This window comes from Ictidomys tridecemlineatus, chromosome 5 (genome assembly GCF_052094955.1).
Source record: "Ictidomys tridecemlineatus isolate mIctTri1 chromosome 5, mIctTri1.hap1, whole genome shotgun sequence".
Lineage (NCBI taxonomy): Eukaryota > Metazoa > Chordata > Mammalia > Rodentia > Sciuridae > Ictidomys > Ictidomys tridecemlineatus.
In genome coordinates this window covers 93,549,840-93,566,386 of record NC_135481.1, presented here as the reverse complement: position 1 = coordinate 93,566,386, position 16,547 = coordinate 93,549,840, and the positions used below count along the sequence as shown (strand labels likewise).

General features: G+C 40.8%; 1 protein-coding gene across 1 annotated transcript; it reads left to right on the top strand.

Moving 5' to 3' along the window:
• The first annotated feature begins 6,182 nt into the window (after positions 1-6,182).
• Positions 6,183-14,191, top strand: LOC144377869 (disintegrin and metalloproteinase domain-containing protein 20-like). Its single transcript, XM_078050429.1, is given in 1 exon segment — positions 6,183-14,191. A coding segment is annotated over 1 exon segment (2,604 nt). The 5' UTR covers positions 6,183-10,101; the 3' UTR covers positions 12,706-14,191.
• The last annotated feature ends 2,356 nt before the right edge of the window (positions 14,192-16,547 follow it).

Sequence of the window (16,547 nt, the reverse complement as noted above, 5' to 3'; positions counted from 1 at the left end):
ATTCAGGAGCCACTTGTCAAAAGAAACTAACTTTATTTTTAGAACTACAAACGCCAAACAAAACAGCTCCTCAGGGAAAAACCCTCAGAGCCCAACTGCCACCACCGGCTTCCACAAGCCTCTCACCCCCACACCAGCCTCTCAACCTCCCACAATCCTCCTGCTCTTGAGGCCAATTGGCTGGGTTGCATGGGCAGAGCCAAAGAAGTCACCCAATGAGCAGCTCCGTGGAGGAGCCAATCAGCTAGATGTTGCTGGGGCCGCTGTGAGCCAATCATCAGCTGGCAGTCTGAAGGGCAGGGAAACAGCCCAATGAACATCACCGCAGAGGAGCCAATCAGCTAGATGTTGCTGGGGCCACTGTGAGCCAATCATCAGCTGGCAGTCTGAAGGGCAGGGAAACAGCCCAATATCACCGCAGAGGAGCCAATCAGCTAGATGTTGCTGGGGCCACTGTGAGCCACTAATCAGCCGGCAGCTGGAAGTTTGCTGGCAGCTGGATCATCAGCCGGCAGCTGGAAGTTTGCTGGGGCCCCTTTGGCTGTGGCTCTCAACACATTTGGTTTTACAGTTTTCCTTTGTAACCATGCAATGCAAATAAATGTTTTGATTGTCTATTTTGTATTTAATGTAAATGGAATCAGCATGTGCATTTCATGTATGGCTTTGGTTCAACAGTATGTTTGTGAGGTTCAACAAAATTGTTCCATATTGTAGTTGTTTAATATCTGTGAAATAATCCATTGCTTAAATATAACTTTTAGAATCTGATGATGATGGATATTTGAACTATTTAGCTATGGCTGTTACTAAAATTGCTTTTATGAATAGTCTCTTTTATGAACTTCTAACATGACATATAAGAATATTCTAACTCATGAATATTGTATATACTTTTTGGTGTATGTTATGGACTGAATTGTATCCAAGATGATGTAAAATTCCTAACTCCTAGTATCTCAGAATGTGGCTTTATTTGGAAGTATGATTGTTGCAAGTCTTACATGTTAAGAAGAGGTAATGCTAGAGTTATGGTAGGCTCCTAATCTGATATTACTGTTGCCTCTATGAAAAGAACGCCTTGTGAAGAGCCAAAAGGAGGTTGCCATGAGTAGATGGAATATTGGAATTATACATTTACTAGCCAAGAAATGCCTAAGATTGCTTGCAAATCACCAAAAGCTAAAAAAGCAAAGAAGGATTCTCCTACAGGTTTCAGAAGAAGCCTGGCCCACTGACACCTTAAGTTTGAACTTCCTGCCTCCAAAACTTTGAGATGATAAACTTGTTGTTTTTAAGGCATTCACCCAGTTCGTTGTACTTTGTTATGTTATGGTATGGAGCTGTTTAAGTCAACTTTTTCACTGCTGTGACTAAAAGACCTGACAAGATCAACTTTAGAGGAGAAAAAATTTATTTGGGGACTCAAGGTTTCAGACGTCTCCATTCCCTGGGCCTCCAGGTGAGGCAGAACTTCATGACAGAAGAGTGTTGCAGAGGGAAGCAGCTCACATGATGATCAGAAGCAGAGAAAGACTTCACTGGCCAGATGCAAAATCTGTATCCAAAAGGGATCCACCTCTTCTAGCCACGCACTGCCTACCTTCACTTAGTTAATCCCATGGGAGGATTAATTCACAATTGGGTCAAGACTCTCATAACCCAATCATTTCTCCTCTAAACCTTGCATTGTCTCACACATGAGCTTTTGGGGGACACCTCACATCCAAACCATAACAATATCTGTAGGAAACAAGTGTATTTTACATGTGCTCATTTTATTTTTTTGTTGAAATTGTAGGACCATAAACATACATTTATTAAACTTTAGCTGATGATATCAAAATGTTTTTCAAAGTTTTATACTAGTTTATGCTTCAACTAGCAAAAGTATAAGAGTTACATATAACCACAGCAATGTTGACTATACTGTCAGAGAAAATTTAGTACTCTCCATGGGTGATTTGTGGTTTCTTATTGAGGTTGCAATTTATATTTTCTGGTAATTATTGATGTTGAGAATCTTTTTATATAATTTATGTAATAGCTATTAGGATATCCATTTTTGTGACATGTGTTCAAGTCTTCTGCACATATTTTTTTTTTTCAGTTGCTTCATCTTTTTTGTCTTTTAGAGCGCCAAAAGTTCTTTGTATATTTTGGGTAGACATGTTCAAATGTCTTTTCCTACTCTGGCTTGCCTTTTTTATTAATTGTGACCGAAAAGTGAACAGAAGTTCTTAATTTTAATGTAGTTCAGTTTAGCCATCTTTTCCTTTATTGTTAATATTTTTGTTTTATTTGAATTTTTCTATACTAAGTTTATGAAGGTAATCTTGTATATTAAGGATTGTGGTCCTCTATTTGCTTGGGATTTACCTATAGATCAGTTTGGAGAAATGACATTTGAACAGTTTAATCACAGATGTGATATATTTCTCAGTTGGTTTAGCGCTTAATTTTTCTCAGGAAAACTTTGCATTTTTAAAGTACATCTCTTGGTACACATTTTGTTAAATTTATCCCTTTGCATAATTTATTTTTTAATGCTATTGTGAAAGGTGTTTAAAATTAATTTTGATTTGTATGTAGTATGTAGACATACACTTGGTTTTTGTGTAATGGGCCTATATCTTACTGCCTTGCTAAATTCAGTTATTCTAATTGCCTAGTTTGTACATTCCTTAGGATTTTCTACATTTATGATCATGATAGTTTGACTAAAATGTTTTACTTCTTTTCAATCTGTATGTAATCTCTTAAATTGTGGTAAAATATACATAATAATTTACTATCTTAACAATTTTTTACATTCATGGGCATTAAATAGAAATTGTTATGCAACTAGTACCACCATCCACCTCCAAAACTTTTTAGTCATTTCAAACTGAAGTGCTATGGTCATTAAACTCCCCTTTTCTCATCCCCGCCCCCCCCCCCCGCATTCCTGCCAACCACCAATCAATTTTCTGAAACTATATTAGGTACCTCATATAAGTGAATTTTTTAATTGACTGATAATATTGTGCATCTGTATGGGTAAACTATGATATTTTGATATCTTTATACATGTGTTGATTAACTCAAGTTAATTAGATTATCCATTGTCTCAAACATTTCTCGTTTCTTTGTGATGACAGTATTTAGGATATTTCTTCTAGCTCCTTTGGATTATATAACACTGTAGTGTTAGGTATTGTTAGAGTTTGGATATAAGCTGTCCCCCCAAAAGCTCACGTGTGAGACAATTCAAGAAGGTTTGGAGGAGAAATGACTGGGCCATAACCTTAACATAATCAGTGAACTAATCCCTCATGGGATTAACTGAGTAGCACTAGGGGCAGGTGGGGTGTGACTATAGGGTATGTGTTTTTTATCTGGCAAGTGGAGACCTTTCTCTCTACTTTCTGATCATCATGTGAGCTGCTTCCTTCGACCAAATTTTCCTACCATGATGTTCAGCCTCACTTTGAGCCCCAAGGAATGGCGCCAGCCTTCTATGGACTAAAACCTCTGAAACCATGATCCCTTATATAAGCTTTTCCTCCTTTATGGTTGTTGTGGTTGAGTCCGTTCATCACAGTGGTTAAAAAGCTGACTAAAACAGATATAATCATCCTCTATGCATACAACATCAACACTTTATTCCTTTCTGGCTATGAGTTTGTACCCATTAAGCAATCTTTCTCTACATCCTGTATCTCTTTTCTCTTCCTTTCATGACCTCAGGTAAACATTATTCTGTTTAGTATTCTGTAAGCTCAGCTTTTTAAGATTTCATATTATGAGTGAGATCACATGATCTTTCTCTGTCTAGCTTGTTTTACTTAACATGCTCTCTAGTTTCATCCATGTTGGCAGGAAATGACAAGATTTTGTACTTTTTCATGGCTGAAAAATAGTCTATTGTGTATATATGCCACATTTTCCATACCTGTTCATCTGTTAAAATCCCCTACTATTTTTAATTTTTTTTGTAGATTGATAGAATGCCCTTATTTGTTTATTTTTATATATAAGGTTCTAAGAATCAAACCCAGTGCCACACACATGCTAGGCAAGTGCTCTGCCACTAAGCTACAGCCTCAGCCCAAAGTCCCCTACTACTTTTGTATTGTAGATTATCTCTCCCTTTAGATGTTTTAGTATTTGCTTTATATATTAATGTGCATCATATTAGGTGCCTATATATTTACAATTGTCTTCTTGCTATATTAACCCCCTTATCATTATACAATATTATTATTTATTTCCTTCACAGTTTTTGGTTAGTCTATTTTGTCTGATATAACTATAGCTATTTCTGCTATTTTTTTTGGGGGGGGGGGTGCTGGGGATTTACCCTAGGGTCATGCCTGCCAGGCCAGTGTTCTACCATTAAGCTACTACTCTACTCTTGCTCATTTTCAGTTTCCATTTGCATGGAATTGTTTTTTCTATCATTTCTTCTGTCATTGTATGTATGTGTCTGTAGGTGAAGTGAGTTTCTTTTAGGCAGCATATATCTGGATATATATTTTTTAAAATCCATTCAGTGACTTTGTCCTTAAATTGAAGAAATTCAATTCACTTACATTCAAGATAAATTAATGATAAATAAGGACTTACTACTGTAGATTGGGCTTCCTTCTCACAGCTTCATATATCACCTTCTCAGGGACTGCCACAGAGATTCTAACCCTTCTCTGCCTGCCTGGCCTCTCAGGCCTGTCTTTGAAATCTTGGTGGAAGGAGTTGAGGGTATATCTTAGTGCTAGAGTGCTTGCCTAGCATGCATGAGGCCCTGGGTTCAATCCTCAGCACCACATAAAAATAAAATAAATACCATAAAAGTATTGTGTCCATCTACAACTAAATAATAATAATAATAGTAATAATAATAATAATAAAAGAAATCTTGGTGGAAGCCTCCATGAGCCCCTCACTCTAGTATCCTGCATTTCTGCAGAACTAGCACCACATGGATGATACTAAGGTCAGCCACCAGCTGGAGCAGTATTTAGGCCTCCTTGACCATGGCCACAGCAGTCTCTGAGTGCCTGGGTAATTGAGCATGGTGAAATGAATCCTGAGGAAGGAATTTTCTAGGCAACCCTATTTGAGCACAGTGCCCCAATTTTTACTAAATAAATTTTTATTTTTATCTCCATGAGCCTGTGATGGGTGTAGTTTTGTGGATTCTGACATATCTTGAAAGATATCTTTCCTAGTTTTTGTGCCAAGTACTTAGCTTCTCTTTAGCGGTGGTAATCTCTTCAACATCCACAGCTTCTTTGACTCTAATCTTACATGTGCTTTTTATGCCAAAATCCAAGTTTAAAAAAATCTCTTCTGTTCTCTGTTCCCAATTATCACAGTAAACCTGGCAAAAAGCGGCTAGTAATACTCATGCCACCATCTGAATATTGTGTTGCCTTGAAATTTTTCTGCCAGTTTAATTAGTCCATCACCTTTAATTTAGCCTCACAGAAAGTCTCAAGTCATGGGCAAAACTTTGTGGCCAGAATGTAACACTAATGACCTCTAGTCCAATTCCCAATAGAATCCTTTCCATTCTAAAAATTCAAGGACAGTCCTTATTGTCTGTATTCCTATTGGCATTCTGATCTTCTGACTTCCCACCAGAATTGCCCATTAAGAAGGGAATGGAGGGTTAATTCAAATAGATTACCAAAACCTTTTCCCATATGTTTTTATCTGATTTTTATCTATACCCAGAGAAGTATCTTAATACCTGCAAATGACTTCTGGAATTTTCTATGTCTTTTGTCTCTCAAAATTGGTTTTCTATATTTTGGAGCTATTTATTACATTGCTACAAATTCCTGTTGAATTTTTTTTAAATCTTTTTTTAAAAAATTTTAATATTTAGGGGCTGGGTATGTGGCTCAAGCGGTAGCGCGCTCGCCTGGCATGCGTGCGCCCCGGGTTCGATCCTCAGCACCACATACCAACAAAGATGTTGTGTCCGCCAAGAACTAAGAAAAAATAAATAAATGTTAAAATTCTCTCTCTCTGTCCCCTCTCTCTCTCTCACTCTCTCTTTAAAAAAAAATTTTTTTAATATTTATTTTTTAGTGGACACAACATCTTAGTTTGTGGTGCTGAGGATCGAACCTGGGGCTGCACGCATGCCAGGCGAGCGTGCTACCGCTTGAGCCACATCCCCAGCCCCTCCTGTTGAATTTTATATTAAATCCATGCTCTGTGTTTTTTACTGCTTTATCTTTTATCGTATTATATGGGTTTCTATAGATCTCCTTTGTAAATTATAATTTGAGGAATTCCAAATATTTTGTATTACAGGTTACTGCCTTTTAATTAAGAGTTAATCCTGATCCACAGGAACATATTAAGATATTTTAGTCTGTGTGGAGGGCCATTAGGTGTATGTCTTAATATGGGACAAGGTATTCTTTAGCAGGGTACCTTTCTCACTTGAGGCAATTACAAAGTTTCAAGCTAGGTTTCTCAGATAGGAGAGACCTGGGCTTTTTCACTGTAAAGCATACTGCCAACCATCCAAGTCCCACTAGAAATACTCATTTCAAACCCCCAAGTTTTGAGACTGGGTGTGTGGCTCAATGGTAGAGTGTTCACAGAGCATATGTAAGGCACTAGGTTGGATTCAGAGCACCACATATAAATTAATTAAGTAAAGGTCCATCTACAACTGAAAATAAAAACAAAGTTTTCTCCTTTACTATTATTGCTCTACCATGTCCCACAAGAGTGTCAGGAAATGAATGTGCTTAACTCTCATTGTGATTCTGCACTGCCCACAATATTTTGATCTTCAGTGAGGTTTTTGCTGTGGTAAAACAAAGAAGAGATTCTTTCAGGTCCATCATGATAAGCTTGTGATCTGAGAAAGTGGGGTCTTGGACATCATCATCAGTAGAGTTAAATCCAGCTCCCCAACCCCCAGTCCTTGAGGCACTTATGGACATCATCCCAGTAGTCACTTGGTCCCCCTGCACACTTGCAACAATGGGGCACTTCATCACAATCAACAGTGAGTGGTAATTTATGTAATTGTGATGCTACTCTGAGCTCATTCCCCATTGGGCGGGAGTTCACCAGTGTGTCTCAGGCCACGCACATGTGCACACCAATCCCAGATGATTATTTGCCTATCTCTCTCTCCCCCTCTCTCAGAAGCAGTCCTGGTACCAGATGCTGTATCTGTCAAGATCCAGTCCAGAACAGAGAAACCCACCAAGAGACATTACAATAGGAAGTTTTTGAAAAGGTATTAGAGGACTGAAATGATTAGAAGAGAACACTGAGGTACAGGAGGTGGGATTTCTCAAAAGGAGCTAGCTACTTCTCCTAAGAAAGGGGAAGAGGTTGGGATTATGGTAACCTAGATGCTTTTATAATGGGCCTCAGAGATCTGGACTTGAGATGAGGATAGGTGGTGCTGGTCATTTGGGAACAAAGGAAAGGTGCAACTGATAGCTGGACCTCTTAGAAAAGGATGCTGAGGTAGTGGTGGTACCATAGGGGCTTGGGAAAAGGTCCTCCAAAAGTGAGGACTCAGATCTGAGGGAGGGTGCTCCCAACTTGCACTTGGCATCAAGGCTCTTTGTGTCATGGTCTGGTAGAGCTGGTAGTGGAACATCTGAGGAAGGGACACTGTCAGGCTGTGTTGATTGCCCAGGGTCCTGGAATGTCCTGGTATGACTAGATCTCAAGACTTCTGAGCAGGGAGCACTGTCTGCTGGTCTTGTACCTTGGAAGGGACTTGATGAAGCTTTTTCTGTTTCTGTATCAACCAAATGTCACCACCAGAGCAAAGAACCATGGCTGTGGTATGCAGACAGTACCCACGCCCCCAAAAGTAGCATTCCTAAAAGTTTTTGCCTTTTTTTTTTTTGTATTTTTCTCCTTCTAGTGCTCTTCTAGACAAAACTCTATAGGAATCCTATTCACAACGAGGAAACACAATGTTGAGAATATTATGTGGAGCTAAACAGTCCTGCCATAAATTTAGGTTTGTAGTTCAGAACACAGTTCATGGGGAGCATAAAAACTCTTATTTTTGTGTGTGTGTCTGTGTGTCAGGTTAACAAGTTACATTTATATGTGTGCAATTGACTGATATCTTCTACTCTATTGTGTTTCATTTACTGAAATCTTCCTGAATTGATTTCATGACCTAGGAAGGTTTGTGACCCTTGTTTGAGAAATGTTGAAATAGGTCATTTGTAAAAGGAGACATGCCACAATGGGCATCTTGAGGAGTCTGAAGTAGCTCTTTGAAGTTGACAAAAGAGTTAATGATTGAGGCAGAAGGAGAATCTCTTGGTGTTTGGAGGTTTAGTCATGTCAGCAGAAGGACTGTGCAGTGGACACCACTTCATGTAATTTGTGGGAATGCAGCATTCCTTATTGCTGATGACAAAGACTTGCCTATCACAAACATTCCTCACCATAAACTTTTCTATAAACCTTGAATTCTTGACAATTGTTAGGATGTTGTTATCTTCTCTCTGAGTCTTTTTCATAATCCTATCCCACTTTACCCATTTCCATTTTATTATCTAAAACTCTAATACATACCAAGGATATGATGAAGAGAAAGATGGAAAGGACATCTGGTGAATGGAGTGCATCTTTCTCAGAAATGCTTTGTGTCAGAGGTATTTTCTAGTGACTGTGGTTTCCTCTGTGGTATTCATTAGCTACTGATTAGTTTTGGAATCCTACCTAGATGGGTGCATAGTTTTGTTGATGTTCAGTTCCAAGAGTGTTGCTCATGCTCTGTGCTGCTGATCCCAGTTACATCCTTACTTGGGACATTTAAGCCCACAGTAGGGGTTAATAATGTGGCTCTAAGTTTGTTTTAATTTTTATCTCAAAGACAAGGCAGATTATTAATTTGGCATTTAGGTGAAAGTCAGTAAATGAGCCAGATTAGCTTTTTCCTGAGAGTAAGTTTGTATCCAATAGTAGTGAGGTTTTCAAGTCCACTCATTGTGGTCTTATGACCTTTTTAATGAACTCAAGGCTGAATCTTCTTCATGTAGCATCCTTTGGATAATTGACATTGAATAGAATTGATCCAGGTAACTCAACAGCCAGCCATTGGAAAACTAGAATTGAGTTCATATTGACATGACCACAGTGAGCACCTCAGGATTTAGAACATGAGGCTGGTGGGCTATTTGGGGAGAAGGCTATGTCTGCAAGCTATGGTTGGAGACAGCTGGGCTGTGTGCTGTGCCCCAAACAACTTCCTCCACCCATTACTTCATTCATATCCCTTCTTTGTTTTGAATAGCTGAGGATAAAAATTCATCAATTGTAGGAGATCGACCACTACTTCTGAGCCCTTTAAGTGGGTCTTTTGGCTGTGAACTTAGTATTGGGACTACATAAGATGTCTGGAGTGGGGTTGGGTAGGGGCAGAGTGAAAGCAAACTGCATGAATAAAGTAACCACGAATGATGGATTTTGTATGGGTCATTCACATGTTTGCTGACAGTGTGAAGTGCCCATAGGTTTTTGGGTAGCAGAAGAATTTGGGTAAGATATATCTTTTTCAAACTGGAAAACATAATTTTATTTAAAGAAGAGTGTATAGTTCTGGGGATTGGGTTCCTTTCCCAGGATCATAAAAGAAACCAACTGCCTTTTATGTAATGAATCTTAATGTATCTGATATCCAGATTTGACAATTATCTGCCTATGTCAAATCTTACCTATTTCTCTGGGAGCCTACATACACACACACACACGCGCACACACACACACACGTGTCTATGTGTGTGTGTATTTATATTAGAATATGCAAATCCCATGCATGTTATTGCTTCAAATCTGGTCCCAATTCAAGAATCACTTTAGCCTCCCTTTCTTCTTTTTGTCTCCCATCTTTCCTGTTCCACTGACTCCAATCCAGCCCTTTTTATTTTTCACTTTCAGTACTGCAGCTCTGATGGCCCAACTCCCAGGATACAGATCCATAAAGATCAGCCCAGCACTCTGAACAGCTCAGAGGGAGGAGCCTGACCAGAAGTTCCTCATGCTCTTGCCTTGTTCTTTTTCTCTGGACAGGTGGCTCCTTAATGACAGATCCTTAATGACAGATGCATAATGGCTGTGGTTGAGACTCTGATGCACATCAGGGTCACTTTTCTACCGCTCTAGCTTGGGATATCTCTGTCCATTCCTGGCCTTTCTCAGGCCAGTCCCTCCCAGCATTTCACCTCCCCAGAAGTGGTGATCCCCTTGAAGGTTATCAGCAGGGACAAAAGTGCAGAGGCTCTAGGTTGGCTCTCCTATAGTCTACGGTTCGGAGGCCAAAGACATATTGTCCACATGAAGGCCAAGAAGCTGTTAGTTTCTCCACACCTCCCAGTGTTCACTTACACAGAGCAGCATGTCCTCCATCAGGATCAGCCCTTTGTCCAGGATGACTGCTACTATCATGGTTTTGTGGAAGGGATCTCTGAGTCCCTGGTTGCCCTCAGCACCTGTTCCGGGGGCTTTCAAGGAATGCTACAGATAAATGAACTTGCTTATGAAATTAAGCCAATAAAGCTTTCTGTTACATTTGAACACTTGTTATATAAGATAGACACTAATGAGACACAGTTCCCATCTATGAGATGTGGGTTAACAGAAGAGAAAATAGCACGTCAATTGGAATTGCAAATGTCACATAATTTCACTCTGAAACAAAGTTCTTATTTGGGGTGGTGGATCCACTCACGTTTTCTTGAGATAGCAGTGGTTGTGGACTATCATAGATATGTTTTCTTGGAAAGGAATGTGACAACGATAAAGTTGAACATAATTGATATTATCAATGTAGTGGATTCTATATATCAGGCCTTAGAAATTGACCTAGTTTTGACTGGGTTGGAGGTCTGGACTACAGATAATCCAATTAATACCACTGATATCTTAGATTATGTTTTGGACTACTTTTGTACTTGGAAGCAAAATAACCTTGCTAGACGTCTGCATCATGATATTGTACATCTGTTTTTGAAAGAATATCGTGGTGCCGGGAAACTTGGTGTCGCCTATGTTGGAGGAGCATGCCGTCCTCTTTATAACTGTGGAGTTGAACTGATTTCAGGCAACCAACCTTCCAATTTTGCAATTGCTATGAGCCATGAGATTGGTCATAATTTGGGTATGTGGCATGATGAACGATATTGTGGATGTGGATCCAGGGCATGCGTAATGAATAAGTACTACACTTATTCATTTAGATTTAGCAATTGCAGTTATGCCGATTATTGGAACAATCTCCGGAATACATGTATTTATCCTGTTGCACATGATTCGGATGTCTTTAAGATTAAATACTGTGGGAACGAAGTAGTTGATGCAGGAGAAGAGTGTGATTGTGGATCTTCCCAGCAGTGTGCAAGAAATCCCTGTTGTCATTCTAATTGCACTTTCAGTCCTGGATCATCTTGTTCTTCTGGGCTTTGTTGCAAAGACTGTAAATTTAGGCCACCAGGGACTTTATGTAGACATCCAGCCAGTAAATGTGACCTTCCAGAGTGGTGCAATGGGACATCCCATGAATGCCCAGATGATGTATATGTGCAGGATGGAAGCCCTTGTAGTGACAATGCCTACTGCTATAAAAAGATATGTAATACCCATGATTTACAGTGTAAAGAGATTTTTGGCAGAGATGCAAGGAGTGCATCTCAGAGTTGCTACAATAAAATCAACACCCAAGGAAATCGTTTTGGGCACTGTGATATTGTAGGCACAAGATATATCAAATGTTCGGAACCTGATATCATGTGTGGAAGGGTTCAGTGTGAAAATGTGAAAAAAATTCCCACTCTCCAAGCACATTTTACAGTGCATCAGCTTAACTTCAATCAAAACACTTGCTGGGGCACTGATTATCATTTAGGGATGTCCATACCTGATATTGGTCAAGTTAAAGAAGGCACCTCATGTGCTCCAGGAAAGATCTGCATCAGTAAGAAGTGTGTCAGTATGGTTCAGCCGACCGAAATCTGTCAGCCTGAGACCTGCAACATGAGGGGGGTCTGCAATAACAAACATCACTGTCACTGCAACCATGAATGGTCACCTCCCAACTGTAGTAACAAAGGCTATGGAGGTAGTGAAGATAGTGGTCCACCTCCTGGGAAACCCGTTCCAGAGTTCAATGTGACTAGAACTACCACTGCAACTGTGCCTGGACATGCAACTGGAACTACCACAGGAAATGCGCCTGGGCCCGAGACTGGGAGTGCTACCGGAAATGTGCCTGGAAGAATGACTGGAATTACCACGGGAAATGCGCCTGGGCCCGAGACTGGAAGTGCTACCACGGAAAATGCGCCTGGGCCTGAGACTGGAAGTGCTACCGGAAATGTGCCTGGAAGAATGACTGGAATTACCATGGGAAATTCACCCGGAGCAACGCCTGAAAGCACCATGAAATATACGTCTGGACACACGACTGGAAAGACTGGAAGGACTCAAAGTACCACTGGAAATGTGCCTGGAGGAACCACCGGAAAGGTGACTGGAAGTGCACTGAAAAAGAGAAACTCATGGTTATTATGGCCCCTTATCTTGCTTCTTTTAATTTTATGTTTACTCGCTATGCATTATATAGCAATGAAAAAGAAAAAGAAAACTGCTATTGGTCAAGCAAAACCTGAGGAGAAGAAAGTGAAAGAAATGGAAAAGGAAGAAGTCATACCTAATTAAACTGATCTCTAATTTTTAATAGTGGAAGAAAAACAGGGCATGTCTTTCTCAACAGAAATTCAAAGGTTTGTCATGCCAAGATCATAAGCTGTAAATATTACAGCAAAGGATTCCCACCATGTTATTTATTCTTTTCTGTTTTAAACATTAAAGGTTCCTTTTCCCAAAAAATTGTCCCTTTTTTCCCCTTCCACAGGTGTGGGGATACCAGGGATTGAACCCAGGTCTCAACACTGAGCCACATCTCCAGCCCATTTTATTTTTATCTTGAGACAGGGTCTCACCAAGTTGCTTAGAGCCTCACTAAGTTGCTGAAGCTGGCTTTGAACTGGCAAACCACCTGTCTCCGCCTCCCAAGCCACTAGGATTACAGGCATGGAACACCATGCCCAGTCAGAAGTTATCATTATATGTTTCCAGAGCAAAGACATTTTTAAGGTGTTGGTCAGTATTTCAAGCCTCTCGATTTTTTATTCTTCTATGTAATTTGCAGGATGTGCCTCTACAAAGGCCATTTCTTTTGGCCCATTTAGTTGTGGCAAAAAGAGCAAATAAGTAGGCCTGGAGAGATGGATGAGAGGAGAAGAGGGTTTTCATTCCTTTCTTTCCTATGTACTTAATAATTGCCATCAGCATTAGTTTGGTTGGGTTCATTCATACTAGCTGTTGGGCTTTGGAGTCCAGTTTGGTTGTCACTAGCAGAACCACCCTCATGTTTTCCAAGGTGTACAAGCAGCAGTTAACCACTGGCCTCTCAGTGATCTGTGTTGTAGCTCTGGGGTTAGTTGAGTGGTTTCCTCTGAATTCCTGAAGAAGCAGTATCAGCTGTTCATGTACCTCCTCCAAGATGTGTGTGCCTGTTCTGCAGGGGGCCTCCCTTTAATCACCTCTACACTAATAAACCCGAATTTTTTGCTGTGATCTCCTGACCCTGGGCATATTTGGTGCTTTCTGAAGTTATCATTCTGATAGGTCGAGTGCTGCAGACACAGGCCTGAATTGGAATTCAGAATGCAAGATGTTTATTAGAGACACAGATTTGGAGAGGCCAGGTAGGATGGAGATGAAGCCAGTGTTTGCACACAAAGAAATTAAGTTGTGTTCAGGTCTTAAAGAAGCTTTAACCCGTGTGGATAAAGACAGTGTAGCAAATGTTGTCTGTCAGATGTTTTACTCCGTGGGCCACAGTGGCAGGGTTCTTCATCCCTGTGTTCTGGTATGAAAGGTATACAGCATTAGTTGTTCTGGACTTCTTCCTTCATTGTTGTTCTGTGTGTTGTTTCCCTGAAGTTCTAAGTTTGATAAGGGTAAGATCTCTGATCCCTGACCACATCTTTTCTGTTACTCTAATAGTGTCTGTAGGCATTACCCATGGAAATCCTTTATGCAATCTGTGTACGGATTAATTCCCTTTGAGAGATGTAGAGCTATTTCGTTTTTGTGCCTTCTTATGTGTCTAGCTCATTAAATTGTGTGTTTCAAGGAATTTGTTCAATTCTCCTGTGATTTCCTATTTGTGGACATAATAGTTTGCTCAGAGTATCCTTTCATTTCCTTTTTTGTCCATAGGAAATATGGTGGCATTTCCTCATTCCTTCCTGATGCTATCTGTTTATACTTTTCAATGTTGTCTCGAAGCAGTTTTGCTAAGGATTTATCAACTTGATTATTCTTTTCAAGGGACCAGTGTTAGGAGCCATCTTTGGGCTGTGTGTGGATGGTTGTGCACAGTAGCCTCCTGAGGGGATAAGTCCTGACATTGGGAACTTTCCAAGGCACTCCCCACAGGATTGACTGCCTGATGCAGGTGAACTTTTCCCCTCAATCTCTGCCAAAGATGCCTGCAGCCAGCATCTGAGATGGGAGTAGCCTGCCAAGATGTTGATCAATCTGTGACTGCAAGACCCCCTGAATCAAAACTCCTCCTTTGATTCCTTATCCCTGCCTTTTATGTACCCCCTTAGGTAAAACACCAGAGCCATTTTTTGTGTAGTTCCAGAAACCATGTGGACTAGATCTATCAGGGGCTTTGCTTTCTGTAAATATATTTCTGAGTGTTTGTACGTTGTTATTAACTAATTGTTTAAGATTGTAAGTTTTAGGGTGGCTTGGATTACCCTGGGCTGGAAGAAAAAACCCTTAATTAGACACTGCCTGTTTTCCCCTCCCCCCATCCCCCCCCCCCCAGTTATTATGGTGCTCAATGTGGACCTGACCATGTGGATGAAGTTAAAGTAAATAGACACTCGATTAAATGGGGCTTGAACACCCCCAGATTCAGAAGATAAAAATTAAAGCACGCCACACCCACCTCAAAGAAATAGAGGGTGCATCGCAATCTAGAGAGAACTGGGAGGCAGGAAAGTTTGATACCTTGATATAAAACCAAAGCAAAACTCTTCCAGAAAAGAAGTCTATCCACTTAAAAACCTCATTAAAATAAGTTAAGGGAAAAAAGACAATTTATCTACTTTTGAGAATGTTTAAGCAATTTAATCAGAGCTACCCCTCCCCACCCACAACTTCTGCCTTCTATCCGGGCTGAGACAGTAACCCAAAATAGTGACAGTGCCACCTCTGCCTGCCAGTAGTCAGCAAAAGGCAGGGAGAAGAAACTAGAAAAAAGCCCCAGGACGCTGCCACAGAGGGATCCAAAGCAGGGAAGCGCAGGCAGGCAAGCTAAGGGCTTGAGATGCTGACAACTAGGGGAACCCTGGGGGGAAATGGCAGCAGAGTGCTTGCTGGAGGAGCTAAATGCCTAACAGCACCAACTGCTTGCAGAGACCCAGGGCCCAACCAGGAGGGCTCTGAGGATAGCCGAGATGTGGGCGCTCACCCCCGGCCATGGGAGCCAGGCATAATAAGGAAAGGCAAAGCAGCATTGGTGTCTCACGTGACCCAAGGTGAATGGACAGAGTCATAGCTCCGATAATTCCCAGACAGACAAAATTCCACAAAAGCCACTGGCATTGTAACTTCCCATGGACGAACATGGGTGTCATGAGTGGTTTCACAGACTCAGTCTGAGGCACAGTTAGATTCAGCCAGATCTGTTTCATTAATGGTCATCACATTTCAGGCACACGTCCTAATTCTGAGTCCTAACAGTCTACACCCAAGGATCCCAGATGCTCACCTGTGACGTGCCTTAAATCTGGGTCCCTGGAACTCAATCCTGGCGATCCCTATAGGAGGGGTCTGTTGCAGGGGGGACAACAGCAACAAAAGTCTCTCTGTCTGGGTCCTCTTAGGTCCTGCCGGGCCCCAGAAGGCTGGGATTTTAAGTCCTAGTTCAGTTGTGCTTGCAGCTGATAACTGGGTGACCTCTGGGGTCTATGCCGGGGTGTAGACTCTTAACATCACTCTCCTAGGTCTACCTATGTTCTGCAGCTATATCTTAAGTTTTGCAGTTTACATGTGTACATATGCTTACCGTCTTTATCTAACACACACACTAATATAATCCACAATCAATAGTCCTATATATAATATTTTCTGTACTCATATCAGTGAGAGGCACTCAAGGCAGGACAGCGTACACAGTGGGGACCCCAGAGCTGCAGGCAGAATTTCAGGTGGCATGGAAGGCACAGAAGGGCAGATCTGACAGTGCGGCCAGGGCAGCTAGGGCAACTTGGCGGATACCTTCAAGTCTGAGTAAATAGAAAACAGGTTTACGTATGACTAACTTGGTTATAAATATATAGAACAGTCAATTTAAAAATTTTGAGGCTTCTCCTTAAGAACAAATATTAATGTGCTAATGTAAACCAAACTTTAACCTATACATTGAGATGACAATAACTGCATAAAACATTAATCTACCTCATTCCAATAGAATA